General features: G+C 47.6%; 1 protein-coding gene across 6 annotated transcripts in view; it reads right to left on the reverse strand.

Moving 5' to 3' along the window:
• Positions 1 to 12,928, reverse strand: part of BOC (BOC cell adhesion associated, oncogene regulated) — a 266,459-nt gene that overhangs the window by 50,695 nt on the left and 202,836 nt on the right. For 5 of the 6 annotated variants that reach the window (XM_063956822.1, XM_063956819.1, XM_063956818.1 and 2 more), the window contains 2 exons: positions 6,951 to 7,115; positions 2,855 to 3,124 (listed from right to left, as the gene is read on the reverse strand). In XM_063956822.1, coding sequence (XP_063812892.1) covers positions 2,855 to 3,124; positions 6,951 to 7,068 — 388 coding nt within the window. In that variant the 5' untranslated portion in view covers positions 7,069 to 7,115. Of the gene's footprint in view, positions 1 to 2,854; positions 3,125 to 6,950; positions 7,116 to 11,867; positions 11,969 to 12,928 lie in introns of all 6 variants that reach the window. The other variant, XM_063956821.1, reaches the window with a different exon arrangement.

A 12,928-nucleotide genomic window follows, 5' to 3' on the forward strand; every position in this document is an offset into this window, starting at 1 on the left:
GGGATTTACCTGCGAGTGAGCCCACTGCGCGCTGTAATTCTTGAGACGACCGCCTACCGCCCCCGAGTCCGCTTGCGAAGCCCCAGCGTCATGCTGAGGCTTTTGTAGAAGCCGGGGAGGGCTTCTGTTCCTGGGAAGGAGCTGCCTGTTGCTGTCTCTTCCCTCGTCCTCTGCCTCGTGGCAGATATGAATAGCCTTTTGCTCTCTTATTTTTAAAGGAACGAAAGGGCTGCGGTTGAAAGGTCGGTGCCTTTTTCTGTTGGGGAGTGACTTGAGGTAGAAAGGTGGATTTCCCGGCCGTAGCCGTGGCCACCAAATCCGATAGACCGACCCCAAATAACTCCTCTACGCATCGCCTGTCCACTGTCGTGTCCATAAAGCTCTTCTGGCCGAAATGGACCATAGCACTTACCCGTGATGCCAGTGTGCAGATATCTCTCTGTGCATCACGCATATAAAGAAATGCATCCTTTATTTGTTCTAACGACAGTAAAATATTGTCCCTGTCCAGGGTATCAATATTTTCGATCAGGGACTCTGACCAAACTACCCCAGCACTGCACATCCAGGCAGTCGCAATAGCTGGTCGTAGTATAACACCTGCATGTGTGTATATACCTTTTTGGATATTTTCCATCCTCCTATCTGATGGATCTTTAAGTGCGGCCGTCTCAGGAGAGGGTAACGCCACTTGTTTTGATAAGCGTGTTAGCGCTTTGTCCACCCTAGGAGGTGTTTCCCAGCGCTCCCTAACCTCTGGCGGGAAAGGGTATAAAGCCAATAACTTCTTTGAAATTAGCAGTTTTTTATCGGGGCACCCCACGCTTCATCACACACGTCATTTAATTCTTCTGATTCGGTAAAAACTACTGGTAGTTTTTTCACACCCCACATAATACCCTGTTTAGTGGTACCTGTAGTATCAGCTAAATGTAACATCTCCTTTATTGCCAAAATCATATAACGTGTGGCCCTACTGGAAAATACGGTTGATTCGTCACCTTCACCACCGGAATCAGTGCCTGTGTCTGGGTCTGTGTCGACCGACTGAGGCAAGGGGCGTTTTACAGCCCCTGACGGTGTTTGAGGCGCCTGGACAGGCACTAATTGAGTGTCCGGCCGCCTCATGTCGGCAAACGACTGCTTAAGCGAGTTGACGCTATCCCGTAATTCCACAAATAAAGGCATCCATTCTGGTGTCGACCCCCTAGGAGGTGACATCCTCATATTTGGCAATTGCTCCGCCTCCACACCAATAACGTCCTCATACATGTCGACACACACGTACCGACACACAGCAGACACACAGGGAATGCTCTATACGAAGACAGGACCCACTAGCCCTTTGGGGAGACAGAGGGAGAGTCTGCCAGCACACACCAAAAAGCGCTATATATGACAGGGATAGCCTTATGATTAAGTGCTCCCTTATAGCTGCTTTTATATTAATATATTGCCATTTATTTTGCCCCCCCTCTCTGTTATACCCTGTTTCTGTAGTGCAGTGCAGGGGAGAGACCTGGGAGCCTTCCTGACCAGCGGAGCTGTGACAGAAAATGGCGCCGTGTGCTGAGGAGATAGGCCCCGCCCCTTTTTCGGCGGGCTCGTCTCCCGCTATTTAGTACATTTAGGCAGGGGTAAATATCTCCATATAGCCTCTGGGGCTATATGTGAGGTATTTTTAGCCTTTTTAAAGGTTTTCATTTGCCTCCCAGGGCGCCCCCCCCCCCAGCGCCCTGCACCCTCAGTGACTGCCGTGTGAAGTGTGCTGAGAGGAAAATGGCGCACAGCTGCAGTGCTGTGCGCTACCTTAAGAAGACTGCAGGAGTCTTCAGCCGCCGATTCTGGACCTCTTCTTGCTTCAGCATCTGTGAGGGGGCCGGCGGCGTGGCTCCGGTGACCATCCAGGCTGTACCTGTGATCGTCCCTCTGGAGCTTCATGTCCAGTAGCCAAGAAGCCAATCCATCCTGCACGCAGGTGAGTTCACTTCTTCTCCCCTCTGTCCCTCGTTGCAGTGATCCTGTTGCCAGCAGGAATCACTGTAAAATAAAAAACCTAAGCTAAACTCTCTAAGCAGCTCTTTATGAGAGCCACCTAGAATTGCACCCTTCTCGGCCGGGCACAAAAATCTAACTGGAGTCTGGAGGAGGGTCATAGGGGGAGGAGCCAGTACACACCACCTGACCTGTAAAAGCTTTACTTTTGTGCCCTGTCTCCTGCGGAGCCGCTATTCCCCATGGTCCTTTCAGGAACCCCAGCATCCACTTAGGACGATAGAGAAAAGGAGTTTACACTGAATAAAGATTTGCTGCAATTCTACTGAGACTAGGTCATGGCTACTCCCATCTCTGAGAGAAGCGGGCATGCAGCATTTGTTCGTATATGGCGCTGCAGAACCCTTGTGGCACCATATAAACTATAATAATAGAAATAATAATCTGGTAGCGAAGATTAAACTATTTAAAGTTTGATGGCGTCACACATCACCTGACATTCAGGCAATACGACATTTACATTAATAATAACAAATAGACAACATAAGAAAGTCCAAATTTACAGAAAAGTAGCGGCTAGCCGCGCACAGGAGCGTTGTGTATCTGCTTATATTAGCTCTGAACTGCTCACCGACGCAAATAATGTGTTAGAACGCTGTGGGCGGCGTTTATCTAGTAAAACAGATCATCTGTGCTTACACTTCCAACTATGTCCGAGCAAACAGGACATGGAGGCACTTGGCTCCCAGGGATACAATGCATAGGAGCAATGCTAACGCGTTCCGCCACCCTAAAGCGAGTTAGTATGTTAGAACAGATCGCATACTGCAGTCATTCAATAATCACGGTCTGTACTCACTGGCCAGGGTCACAATGGCCGGAACGCTTGCCATGGCTCCAGCAGAGGTTTGAGCGATGCACTGGTACCTCCCAGCCGTATCATTATTCAGACCAGTAATCACCAGGGTTCCGCCGGACACCAGAACACCCGGGAGATCTCCCAACTCCACCCCATTCAGCCTCCAAGATATCACCGCACTGGCCGGTTCCACCACGCAACTGAGAGTCACCGATCCGCCATATTTCTGGAACGTGGAGAGCGGCTGCACCAGGAACTGCGGGGCTTGGGCTGCAGAAAGAGACAGGACAACATAATGATCAGTTATAGGCAGATGGGTTGCCCTTAGATAAATCGTAGCAAATCCCCTTTCTTAGGTTATCTAATGCAGTCATTGTGCAAGAACTACAATTGTGCACGCAACGCGGTGGCTTGTCACATGATGCATAATATAAAATAATCTTATTTTCTTTATGGAACACATCTTCCACCACCAGCAGAGGTGGATGTGGACGTGTTTAACAGTAGGGGACCCACAGAGTGCCTCTTCCCCCAGTTATGTCACTGGACTGACACCTGCACTCTAGTGGGTGTTGGTTTAGATCACAAAATACACTAAATAAAAAATGTGTTCAAGCCATCAAGGAATTAATGGCAATAATTGGAAATTCACAAATACAACAGTCAATGTTCACTGTAAGTCTGTCTGCACACGGAGAAAATCCAATACAGAGCAATTCATCCACCATTATATAGAGTATTACAGAGTTATGTATTACACCTGATGTGTTTATGTATAACTCAATCTGTTCAGCAGGCCAGGCCTTCACACCCTTCCAGAACTCTGCTCAGGCAGAAAGTTGGTACATTGCATATGGCTAGGTGCGAATGATAGGCTTGCAGTCTTCTAGGTAACCACAATGGCAGGTATATTATTGCAGCATGTATGAAGGGGAATGTGTACAGCACATAAGGCCGAGCCTGAGTGACAGGAGTGCAGTCTTCTAGGTGACAGAAAAAAGCCAATAACAAATTCCGAATGTCGACAAGGACATTATCCAACATTCACTGATGTGTTCATAATGTTGATAGTAAAATATCGAAGGTACATTCTTGTTTTATTTTTAGGTTTAGATTTAGGGTTAGACTAAAATAAGCAAAAACCTATGTTGGCATTCTGCTGTTGACATGTTCAATGTTGACATTATTAAAAGGTCGACAATTATGAATGTCAACATTTTACCTGTCAGCGTAATGTACATTTCGACATTTGGACTGTCGAGTTTTCATACCACACCCAGCTCGTGCTTTGCTATTTCAGCTTTTTGACCCATACCAGGCTGCCAGCTGTAGGATTCTCTGTAGTGAATAGTGACGGCTCAGTGTATTGTCCTTCACATAGGAGCAGAGACACAGCGGGATGTTAGGGATATACTATCTGTAATCCTTTCTGTTGCTGCTGAGTGTATAGGAAAGCCCTAGGACTGTGCCCTTCCACCATGTGCTGTCACTAAGTGGAATCTGCGGGAGACATCGCAGCGCGCCACAGACACACAACTGAACAGGCCTTGTCCGAACAATTAGCCACAACTGGACTTCATTTCCCATCCTCCCAAGCCCACAATGTCTAACACATGTGCTGCAGATCCCTGATTTCCCTCCTGGGGCCTATGACCTTTCGGTTATGACATCATGTCTGTTTTGTCTCAATGACATCACACCGCTGCAGGAACACACCCTGTAATTAGCATTAGAGAGAGATCTCATCTTGATTAACAGCAATTTCTAAAGAGCCAAATCTGTTTACTGCGGAGCAGCCTGCACACGAAGAAGGAGCCCTTGTTGCGCCTGCAGGGCCTGCGCTGCAACGCAGACTCTGCAGCGGGGGATTCTGGGTAATAATGGTTTCTGCATGTGTCATGGAGGAACGGTGTCTACTTATATTCCTGTTTCCACACAGGTAATCCTGGCGGTCAAGACACGGAAACATCAAGCACACATTGGTTTTACGGTAAGGGGGATTAAACTTCTGTACACACAGAGGCGGCAACAATTTGGTCAGATAAAACAACCGCCACTAAAATGCTGCCAATGGGTTCATCACGTGTGTTCAGGCGTACACACAGCACAAGCCCCGTCACCTTCTGAGATACTGAGGAAAAGAGAGGGTACAAAGGGGGAGATGTATCAAGACTTGGAGAGCGATTCATTGGAGAGGTTGCCAAAAGCAAACAGCCAGCCTCGTTTTTCTAGCACAGTCTACGCAATGACAAAGTTGCTTTGGGATAACTACTTTATCTCTCTCCGAGACTTGATGCATCTCCCCTAGTATCAGCCAAGCCGCTCATTTACAGGCTCTCCCCTGAATAGCGTAACACAGATAACACAAATCTGCTGAGACAATAGCGTTAAACAAGGGACTTTGTTGTGGGTGCTGTATTACTGGCATAATGCAATAGCCTATCCACTAAGACATATAGATGTTATCCTGAAATATTATATAGTTCCACAGCAAGATATGATCCAAAGGGCTGTACCTGCATATTTTTGTGCCGTGTGCCCCTCAGTCTCCTCGACCCCCACCCTTGTCTCTTCTGCCACCTCAAATTATCGCAGCCCATGATCAACACTCCCTAACAGTGACTAATTAGGTGCCTGCGCTCAGCAGGACACACCAATAACCTGTATACTGCTGGAGGAGCTTGTAACCAATCACAGGGCCTCCCCCAAACCGTCTCATCCCACCTCAGCCCAGGAGAGCGGCTACGTGACACGTAATGCATCAGTGGCAATGGACAGATATTATTCACACCTATCCAACAACAACACAGGCAGGCTGCTTGCGGGCACTGCCTGGCACCCGTCCACGGGTGGATTAACCCATTCCCTACCCAGCACACCCCTAGTAATAACCAGTTACAGTGCCTGTACTCATGCCTCTATAGTCGTTTGCTTCTACCTTCTTACGCAAAGCACTTTGTTATGGAAAAGAAAATGCAAAATAGCTTAAAAAAGTTTTTTCTGAGTAAATCTAAATTCAAAAATAACCCGGACAATATTCAGCCCTGTGTGCCCGAAGCACCTATAGCTGCAGTTACATTTGAGTCACAGTGTTTCTGCAATAGGGTTCAGTGAGGACTATTGGTGAACAGTAGACTTTTTTTGTTCTCAATGAGACTGAGGTCCAGGCTTTCTCCTGATCACTGCTGGACATAGGAGTAGCTAAAACACCCAAAAAAAAAAACAATGTGTTTAGTCTTGGCTCACATACAGCTTTGGAAAATTACCAGTATTGCCATATTTGCCTCCATTTCTTTATGTTGACAGATGGTACTCCAGTGAATATTAACCAGCTTTGAAAAGTTTTTGTATCCATCCTCTGAATGGTGCCTTTTTTTTTTTATCCCTTGGCATTGCTGTAAACGTTCTTTGATCTTCATGATGAAGCACAGGTTTAGAAGTCCACTAACCAAGTGTGGCATCTCTCACAGACAGGTGCGTCTAGTTAGAAATCAGTTGAAATGCTGTAAGTGTACACAGGTGGACTTGAATGTTAAAAATGATGGAGGGGGGTGGTGAATACTTTCTGTAGCCTGATACTAAGATAAATGGGCCACATACAGTGTGCTTGCTAGGGGAAGCAGCCAAGGCCCCTACGTCCCCACAACATCAAACTCTGAGATCTGAGAGTTTAGAGGAACCCTGAATAATTTTCCATTCATCCTGCTCCCCATAACTATCAGAAGTAAAATATTCTTGAATTAGACTGGATGGTGCCCTATGCACCCCAAAACAGTTCCTCAGCTGCCCCACCTGCCTTCAGGTCAGTGCCCCCAACCCCACCGTCAGCCTCTACTCTATGGGAATCCTTTAACAATCGAGGGTGTCAAACTGAAGTTTTTTCCAACCTCATCTTCAGCTCCTCACAAGTGTTTTCTCCTGAGCGTTGACAATGAGCTGGATAAGCGTGACAGAGGAATGCAGAGGAGGCGTCAGGAAGGGCTCCAGGTGTCAGGAACCTAATCACCTACTATGCAGCAGTTTGTGCGCTGCACCCACTGGAAAACCCCCTGCACTTACACAAACGCACATTGACAGGAACACGAGAGAGACTTACTGCACTTGTCGAGACAGCAAACCGCAGTCAGGAAACAGCAGCAGACAGCGACAGCAACGGGGCTTATTCTCAGGATCATGGTGATTCCATAGACCGCAGGCTGGGACTGTGAGCACATCCGCTGCGCCCTCCGTCACTCTCTCCGCCTCGCCCCGGCAGTCGCACCTGGGGAAACGAAACAGACAAAATATCTTTTAGAACCAGTGGCCAAAGTGAGTGATAGCTGTCGGTCACATAAATCACTGTTTTTATCACGTACAAGGGACTTGCCAATCTTACAAAAACAATCAAATAAATTCCCGCCAGTGGTCATACTACCAGCGACGCTGGGGAACGTTGTGGTTGGTAATTGCAGTGTCCACCTTTCAGCATCTGGCTCACGATAAAGCAATACCAGGGATCGAGTTTTGGGGTAACATCACTTTGGGGAAGGGCGGGGGGGGGGGGGGGTAGACACAACTTTTTGTGTTCTATAGAAGCGGATCATCGCAGATAAACAAACAACTGATAGGCAGGCGAATTCTGGCTCTCTTGGTGCTGAGATACTACAAGTACCAGCAAGATTTGGCTGTTATTGCATGCTGGGATTAGTAGTTCCAAAACAGCTGGATAGCTCCAGGTGGCTGCGGCCTAGTACCGATACTGTCAGGACGGAACCCTGCAGCCGCACAGTACCTCAATGTCTACAGATAAACTAGGAGGGATCTGCAGGAAGGAAGCTCCCAAGATCTTCACCAGGCAGCCAACAAGTGCTCCTCACGGCATCTGCGCAGCACACATGACTTTCTCCAAAGTGCTCCAGGAGAATATCCTGTGGCACTGGCCTGCACGAAAGCGCTGCAGAGTATTCTGGCGCTATAAATGCATGTGAATAACATCTAGCCCTTGTCTATCACCCCGCCGCTGTCCCGGGATGTAGAGACCCTTATTCTCCGCTCTCTCCCTGTGGTTACATTCCAGCAGCCGACACAAACCCCAGCACTGCCAGGGGTACAGGCCCACTACACTTACTTGCTGGGGATTAAAGGCCTCTCAATGCCCTGCTCACAATGGAGGCAATCCCAGCTGTTTAGGACTCTTAATACTCTTCCCACCAGGTTAAAATAACAATTTCCTGTGAGTGGGGGTTTAGATGGCCCCTGACCCCAAGGCCTCTTTCTCCTTACACCCCTCCCCAACCGGCCTCCGCCTCCTCCCGGCCTCAGACAGGCCTGTAAATCAAACCCCAGGAGGGAGTCATTAGCAGAGTGAAATTAACAAGGCCTGGAACAGTATAAAAGACACAACTCCAGTCCACTCTGGTATGGGGGCTGCAGAGGGAGTCTGGGGGGGGGATAGAGAGAAGTTCCATCACTCCAGAAGAGACAGCGGGGAAATACAGATCCTGTTACCGACTTAACCACTTCCAAACTACATGGAGAGTATATCCCAAACCCCTACACGCAGATATATACTCCTATGCGGAGGCCCGCTCCTCCAAAGATAGAACATTATTATAGTAGTTCTAGAACTTTTTGTTGTTATACCGAGTAACACACATTTGTCAGAAAAATGCTGGTGCAACAACAAAACAAAAAAGGCGTACGTCGGAACGCTGGAGCGTCTGCAGCTGACACTGGAAAATAAAATGCTACAAAAAAATGTACAAAAATATATATTTTTAAAAGGGTGTAACAAAAACAAACATAACTAAGTACGATAAAAAAAACCAAAAATAAACACTTGAAGCGTGAACTTCGAACGCCAGCTGCAGGGTCCCCAACAACAAAAACATTTGGGACCCTTCGAGCCGCTGACATTCCAGAATCCCTGATTGCATTTAACGGCACACTCAGCCACAATATACTTTTACATAGTGATATATGGGGGAGATGGATCGAGTCTTGGAGAGCGATAAAGTGGAGAAGAACTCTGCTAGATAAAGGACAGAAGCCGATTGGTTGGTGGGGGGGGGGAGATTTTTAAAAGCTTGGAGAGAGATAAAGGCAGGACGTGCCAACCAATCAGCTCCTAGCTGCCATGTTACAGCCTGTGTTTCAATAATGACTGTTAGGAGCTGATTAGCTGGTACTGTCTCTCCAAGATTTGAAAAATCTCCCGCTATATCGGTCTCCAAGATTTGATAAATCTCCCCCATAGTCTTTTACAGGTGAAATGTATAACTCGGAGGACACACAGCCGCAGACGCTGTGTTCCAGTTGAGTGTGGAGGGAAATTTACCCAGAAATTTGGGGGTGTCCCGATACTCTTGAGACCGTAAAGGTTTTGCACCTGGATCTTGGGGATCTGGGTAAACGGTTTCCCCTGAATACTAGGGATGCTGCAGGACATGTAACGTTATGATACCTGTGGAAGGTCGGCCCCAGGAAATCACAGATGTTTCCCCCCATGTGGGGTAGTTGGGAAGAACAATGAGAGCTGGGGAAGTTCTATATTACTGGAAAAGTTGGGACCAGAGAGGTTTTAGGGAGTTTTCGGTTTTACAAGAGGCAGGTTGTGCAGTTGTTTAAAGGCCGGATCAAGTGATCCTGACAAACCGCTCGCAGTTGTTTACGAGCAACATCACATGTGGTTTCCCGGCAAGACCTGGCCGTAGCCACACAAACCACCCATTTACCAGCTGAAGGTGTAGAGGAAACAAGTCACACGGTAATCAGGCTAGTTCCGTAAAGTCGCGGCCACAACAACACCAGAATCTTGGCTCGCAGAAATCATGGTGTCATTAAAAGGGAAATTGTTCTGAGATCTGTTCAGCCTTCCAGATGTTGTACAGAAGTGTGCGCTTAGCGTTTAAATTACTGAGAGCGCCGACTGTGACCGACGGATAAAATGGGGACAGACAAATGTCAGTTCACAGTTTTATGGTTACAAAGGAGTGGGGTACTGTACAATAGCGCACACTCACCGATGCCCGCACAGCACCGATGACAGTGTAGCATTCTGGGAATTGTTGTTCCCCATCGGCTGAAGGGCCAAAGGTTTCAAAATATTTGTCTAACAGTCTCTTAGAGAATCAATAGCATAAAATGTCACATGCTATTGTGTATCTGTCTGCCGTTGTACAGAGCTACAGCCTAGGCTGCACTATAATGTGAAGACGCTATGGGCGCCTGTACACACGCACAAACTCGCTCTCTGAGCTCGCACTACAGTCTGGAAGACTGAGATTTGGCCGCCTCCCCCCTTATACCCACAGGAGAGCGTGCTGGCACAGACACCCATGTAACAGAGCCAGCTCCTCCTCGTCCTGGTCTCTGTTTTATCTCAGCCCGGCTATTCCTGGCACACGGAAGAACACGGATTTTGCTGGTGGGAGGTTGGACGCTCATGACTGCGTGGAAACTTGGCCGTACAAGCCTGCGCCTTCTAAGGGCTCTTATTATTTCATTTTTCCTGATTTTTCCTTCTTATACTTGGCAGTTCAGCCTAAACAAGTGATACATGAATATTACGCCACCCGTACTCCCAGTAACCCCTTCCTATCCAACCAGGAAGACTCTCCTTGGAGAAGGAAGATGAAACCTTGTGAGATTGGAAAAGTTCCATTCAGTGAAAGCAGAATTAGCCGCCTGGTAAGGGGAGATATTATAGCTCTGTGCCAACATATACTGTATATATTCCTACAGAGGGCTTCCCAGCTTCCCATTCACATATCAAGGTTCTATAGGTCCCTCTATTTTCCATTACATAGTGGATCTGATCTTTAGGTGTCACGGCCCTTTGCCTTACTATATAGTACATCATATGGTTTAATGCAGAACGCCAGCTTGTGTTATACATACAGGAAGCACATCTGGGTTTTTGGACCGTGTAGATGGAGTCGGTCTGTGATGACATCACAGAAATTACCTGGAAATGCCCCAGCTGATGCAACTGGACGACTGCAGGGGTCGTTATGCTTCTACCTACACACTGGTCTACATGTGAGCCCCCTGTAACTGCCCCTGAAACACTAATTGAGAACGTATTAGGCCTAGATCAGAGTAGCTCCGTATATGGGGGGTAATTCCAAGTTGATCGCAGCAGGAAATTTTTTAGCAGTTGGGCAAAACCATGTGCACTGCAGGGGGGGCAGATATAACATTTGCAGAGAGAGTTAGATTTGGTTGGGTTATTTTGTTTCTGTGCAGGGTAAATACTGGCTGCTTTATTTTTACACTGCAATTTAGATTGCAGATTGAACTCACCACACTCAAATCTAACTCTCCCTGCACATGTTATATCTGCCTCCCCCTGCAGTGCACATGGTTTTGCCCAACTGCTAAAAACTTGTTGCTGCGATCAACTCAGAATTACCCCCAAAGTTCCTGCCGCGATCAACTCAGAATTATCCCCATGGCCCCAAACAACAATTTTTAGCAAACTGTGCATGCGCTATAGCGAATTAACGTATTTTTGCGTATGGTGATTCGGTCGCACCAAGAAGGCACGTCCCGTGGGACTGTTGCAGCCCCCTCAAGATCAGGCCCATGATTAGAAAATGTGTTCCCTGACTGCATCTGTCCGTATATTAGTGGTGAGGTGGGTTTGCCCATCCAGTCATATCAGACCTGTCATATCGTGACCACTGAGATACCATAGGTACAACAGACACTATGCCTGGCCGTGGAACCCATTCTGAGGTAAGGTTCATCATCAGTCTATCAGCCAGAGAGTGGCACCACCAGGGAGGGTGGCGGAGTGATCAGATGAGCTGGAGAAAGTGAGAAGACAAGAGAGACTTTGTGCATGTAAATTGGAAGGGACCATGGAAAGAGCTAAGTAAACCAAAGAGCGGAGCAGAACTGCAGTCCAAGCCAGCAGAGAGGATGGATTAATGAGGAGCAACTAGGTGCGATGGGATGGGTATCATCAGCGACCTGCCAGCTATATCTTGCCAAAAAAAGCTGCAGATGCTGTAATAAACATATTCCATACCGCAACAATCAAGCATAAAAGGGACCACCTTGCAGGAGCCGGATTCAATCGTCTACACCTCAGGAAGTGTAGCCATTTTCTAGACCAAAATCAACGGTGATCTGGAAGAAAATCACACAAAGACGGAAATAACTTCCTAGCAAAAACAGTGGCTGCCCAAGCAGTGCACCGCCCCTTCCCAGAGAGCATTGCAATGAGTGTTCCCAGAAAACCTTGCACCAACACTTCCAAGAGAACCTCGTAATGGCCCTTCCCAAAGAACCCTGCACAGGCCCTACCGGGAGAACCTCATAATGGCCCTTCCAGGAGAACCTCATAACGGCCCGTCCCAAAGAACCTTGCGCAGGCCCTTCCAGGAGAACCTCATAATGGCCCTTCCCAAAGAACCCTGCACAGGCCCTACCAGGAGAACCTCATAATGGCCCTTCCAGGAGAACCTCATAATGGCCCGTCCCAAAGAACCTTGCGCAGGCCCTTCCAGGAGAACCTCATAATGGCCCTTCCCAAAGAACCTTGCACAGGCCCTTCCAGGAGAACCTCCTAACGGCTGTCCCAAAAAACCTTGCACAGGCCCTTCCAGGAGAACCTTGCAGCAGCCCTTCCCAGAGAACCTTGCACGCTCAGTTTCTCATACCCTCCATTTCTAAAACCTCACAATTATTTTAGCTAAATCTCATTCAATGCCGAATAAAGACCAAAACTACAAAAGAACTTTAAAAAAGGGAGGGGGGAAAAAAACTTTTTTTTTTTAACTTTCCCCATTTTCACCAATTCTCCTTAATTTATGTCCCTTCGCTTACTATCAACTCAACTTGACAAGCTTGCTAATTGGATAAATGCAGCTCCCACACATGGAAGAAGAAGCATTAGGGAGGGAGAGGGTAGGGGGAAGGGGGAGAATCACTGGTTTAATAGTAGGGTGGGGGTACGTTTCTCAACATGAATTCCATCTGCTTTTTTTTCCTATCGCCCATTGACGACAATCTTTGAATATTCATGAACCCTTCTCTCTTGCACCTCAGCCCCCCTCCCTCTATCCCTCTCATAGCCATGGACAATAG

Source organism: Pseudophryne corroboree, chromosome 2, assembly GCF_028390025.1.
Source record: "Pseudophryne corroboree isolate aPseCor3 chromosome 2, aPseCor3.hap2, whole genome shotgun sequence".
NCBI classification, from domain to species: domain Eukaryota; kingdom Metazoa; phylum Chordata; class Amphibia; order Anura; family Myobatrachidae; genus Pseudophryne; species Pseudophryne corroboree.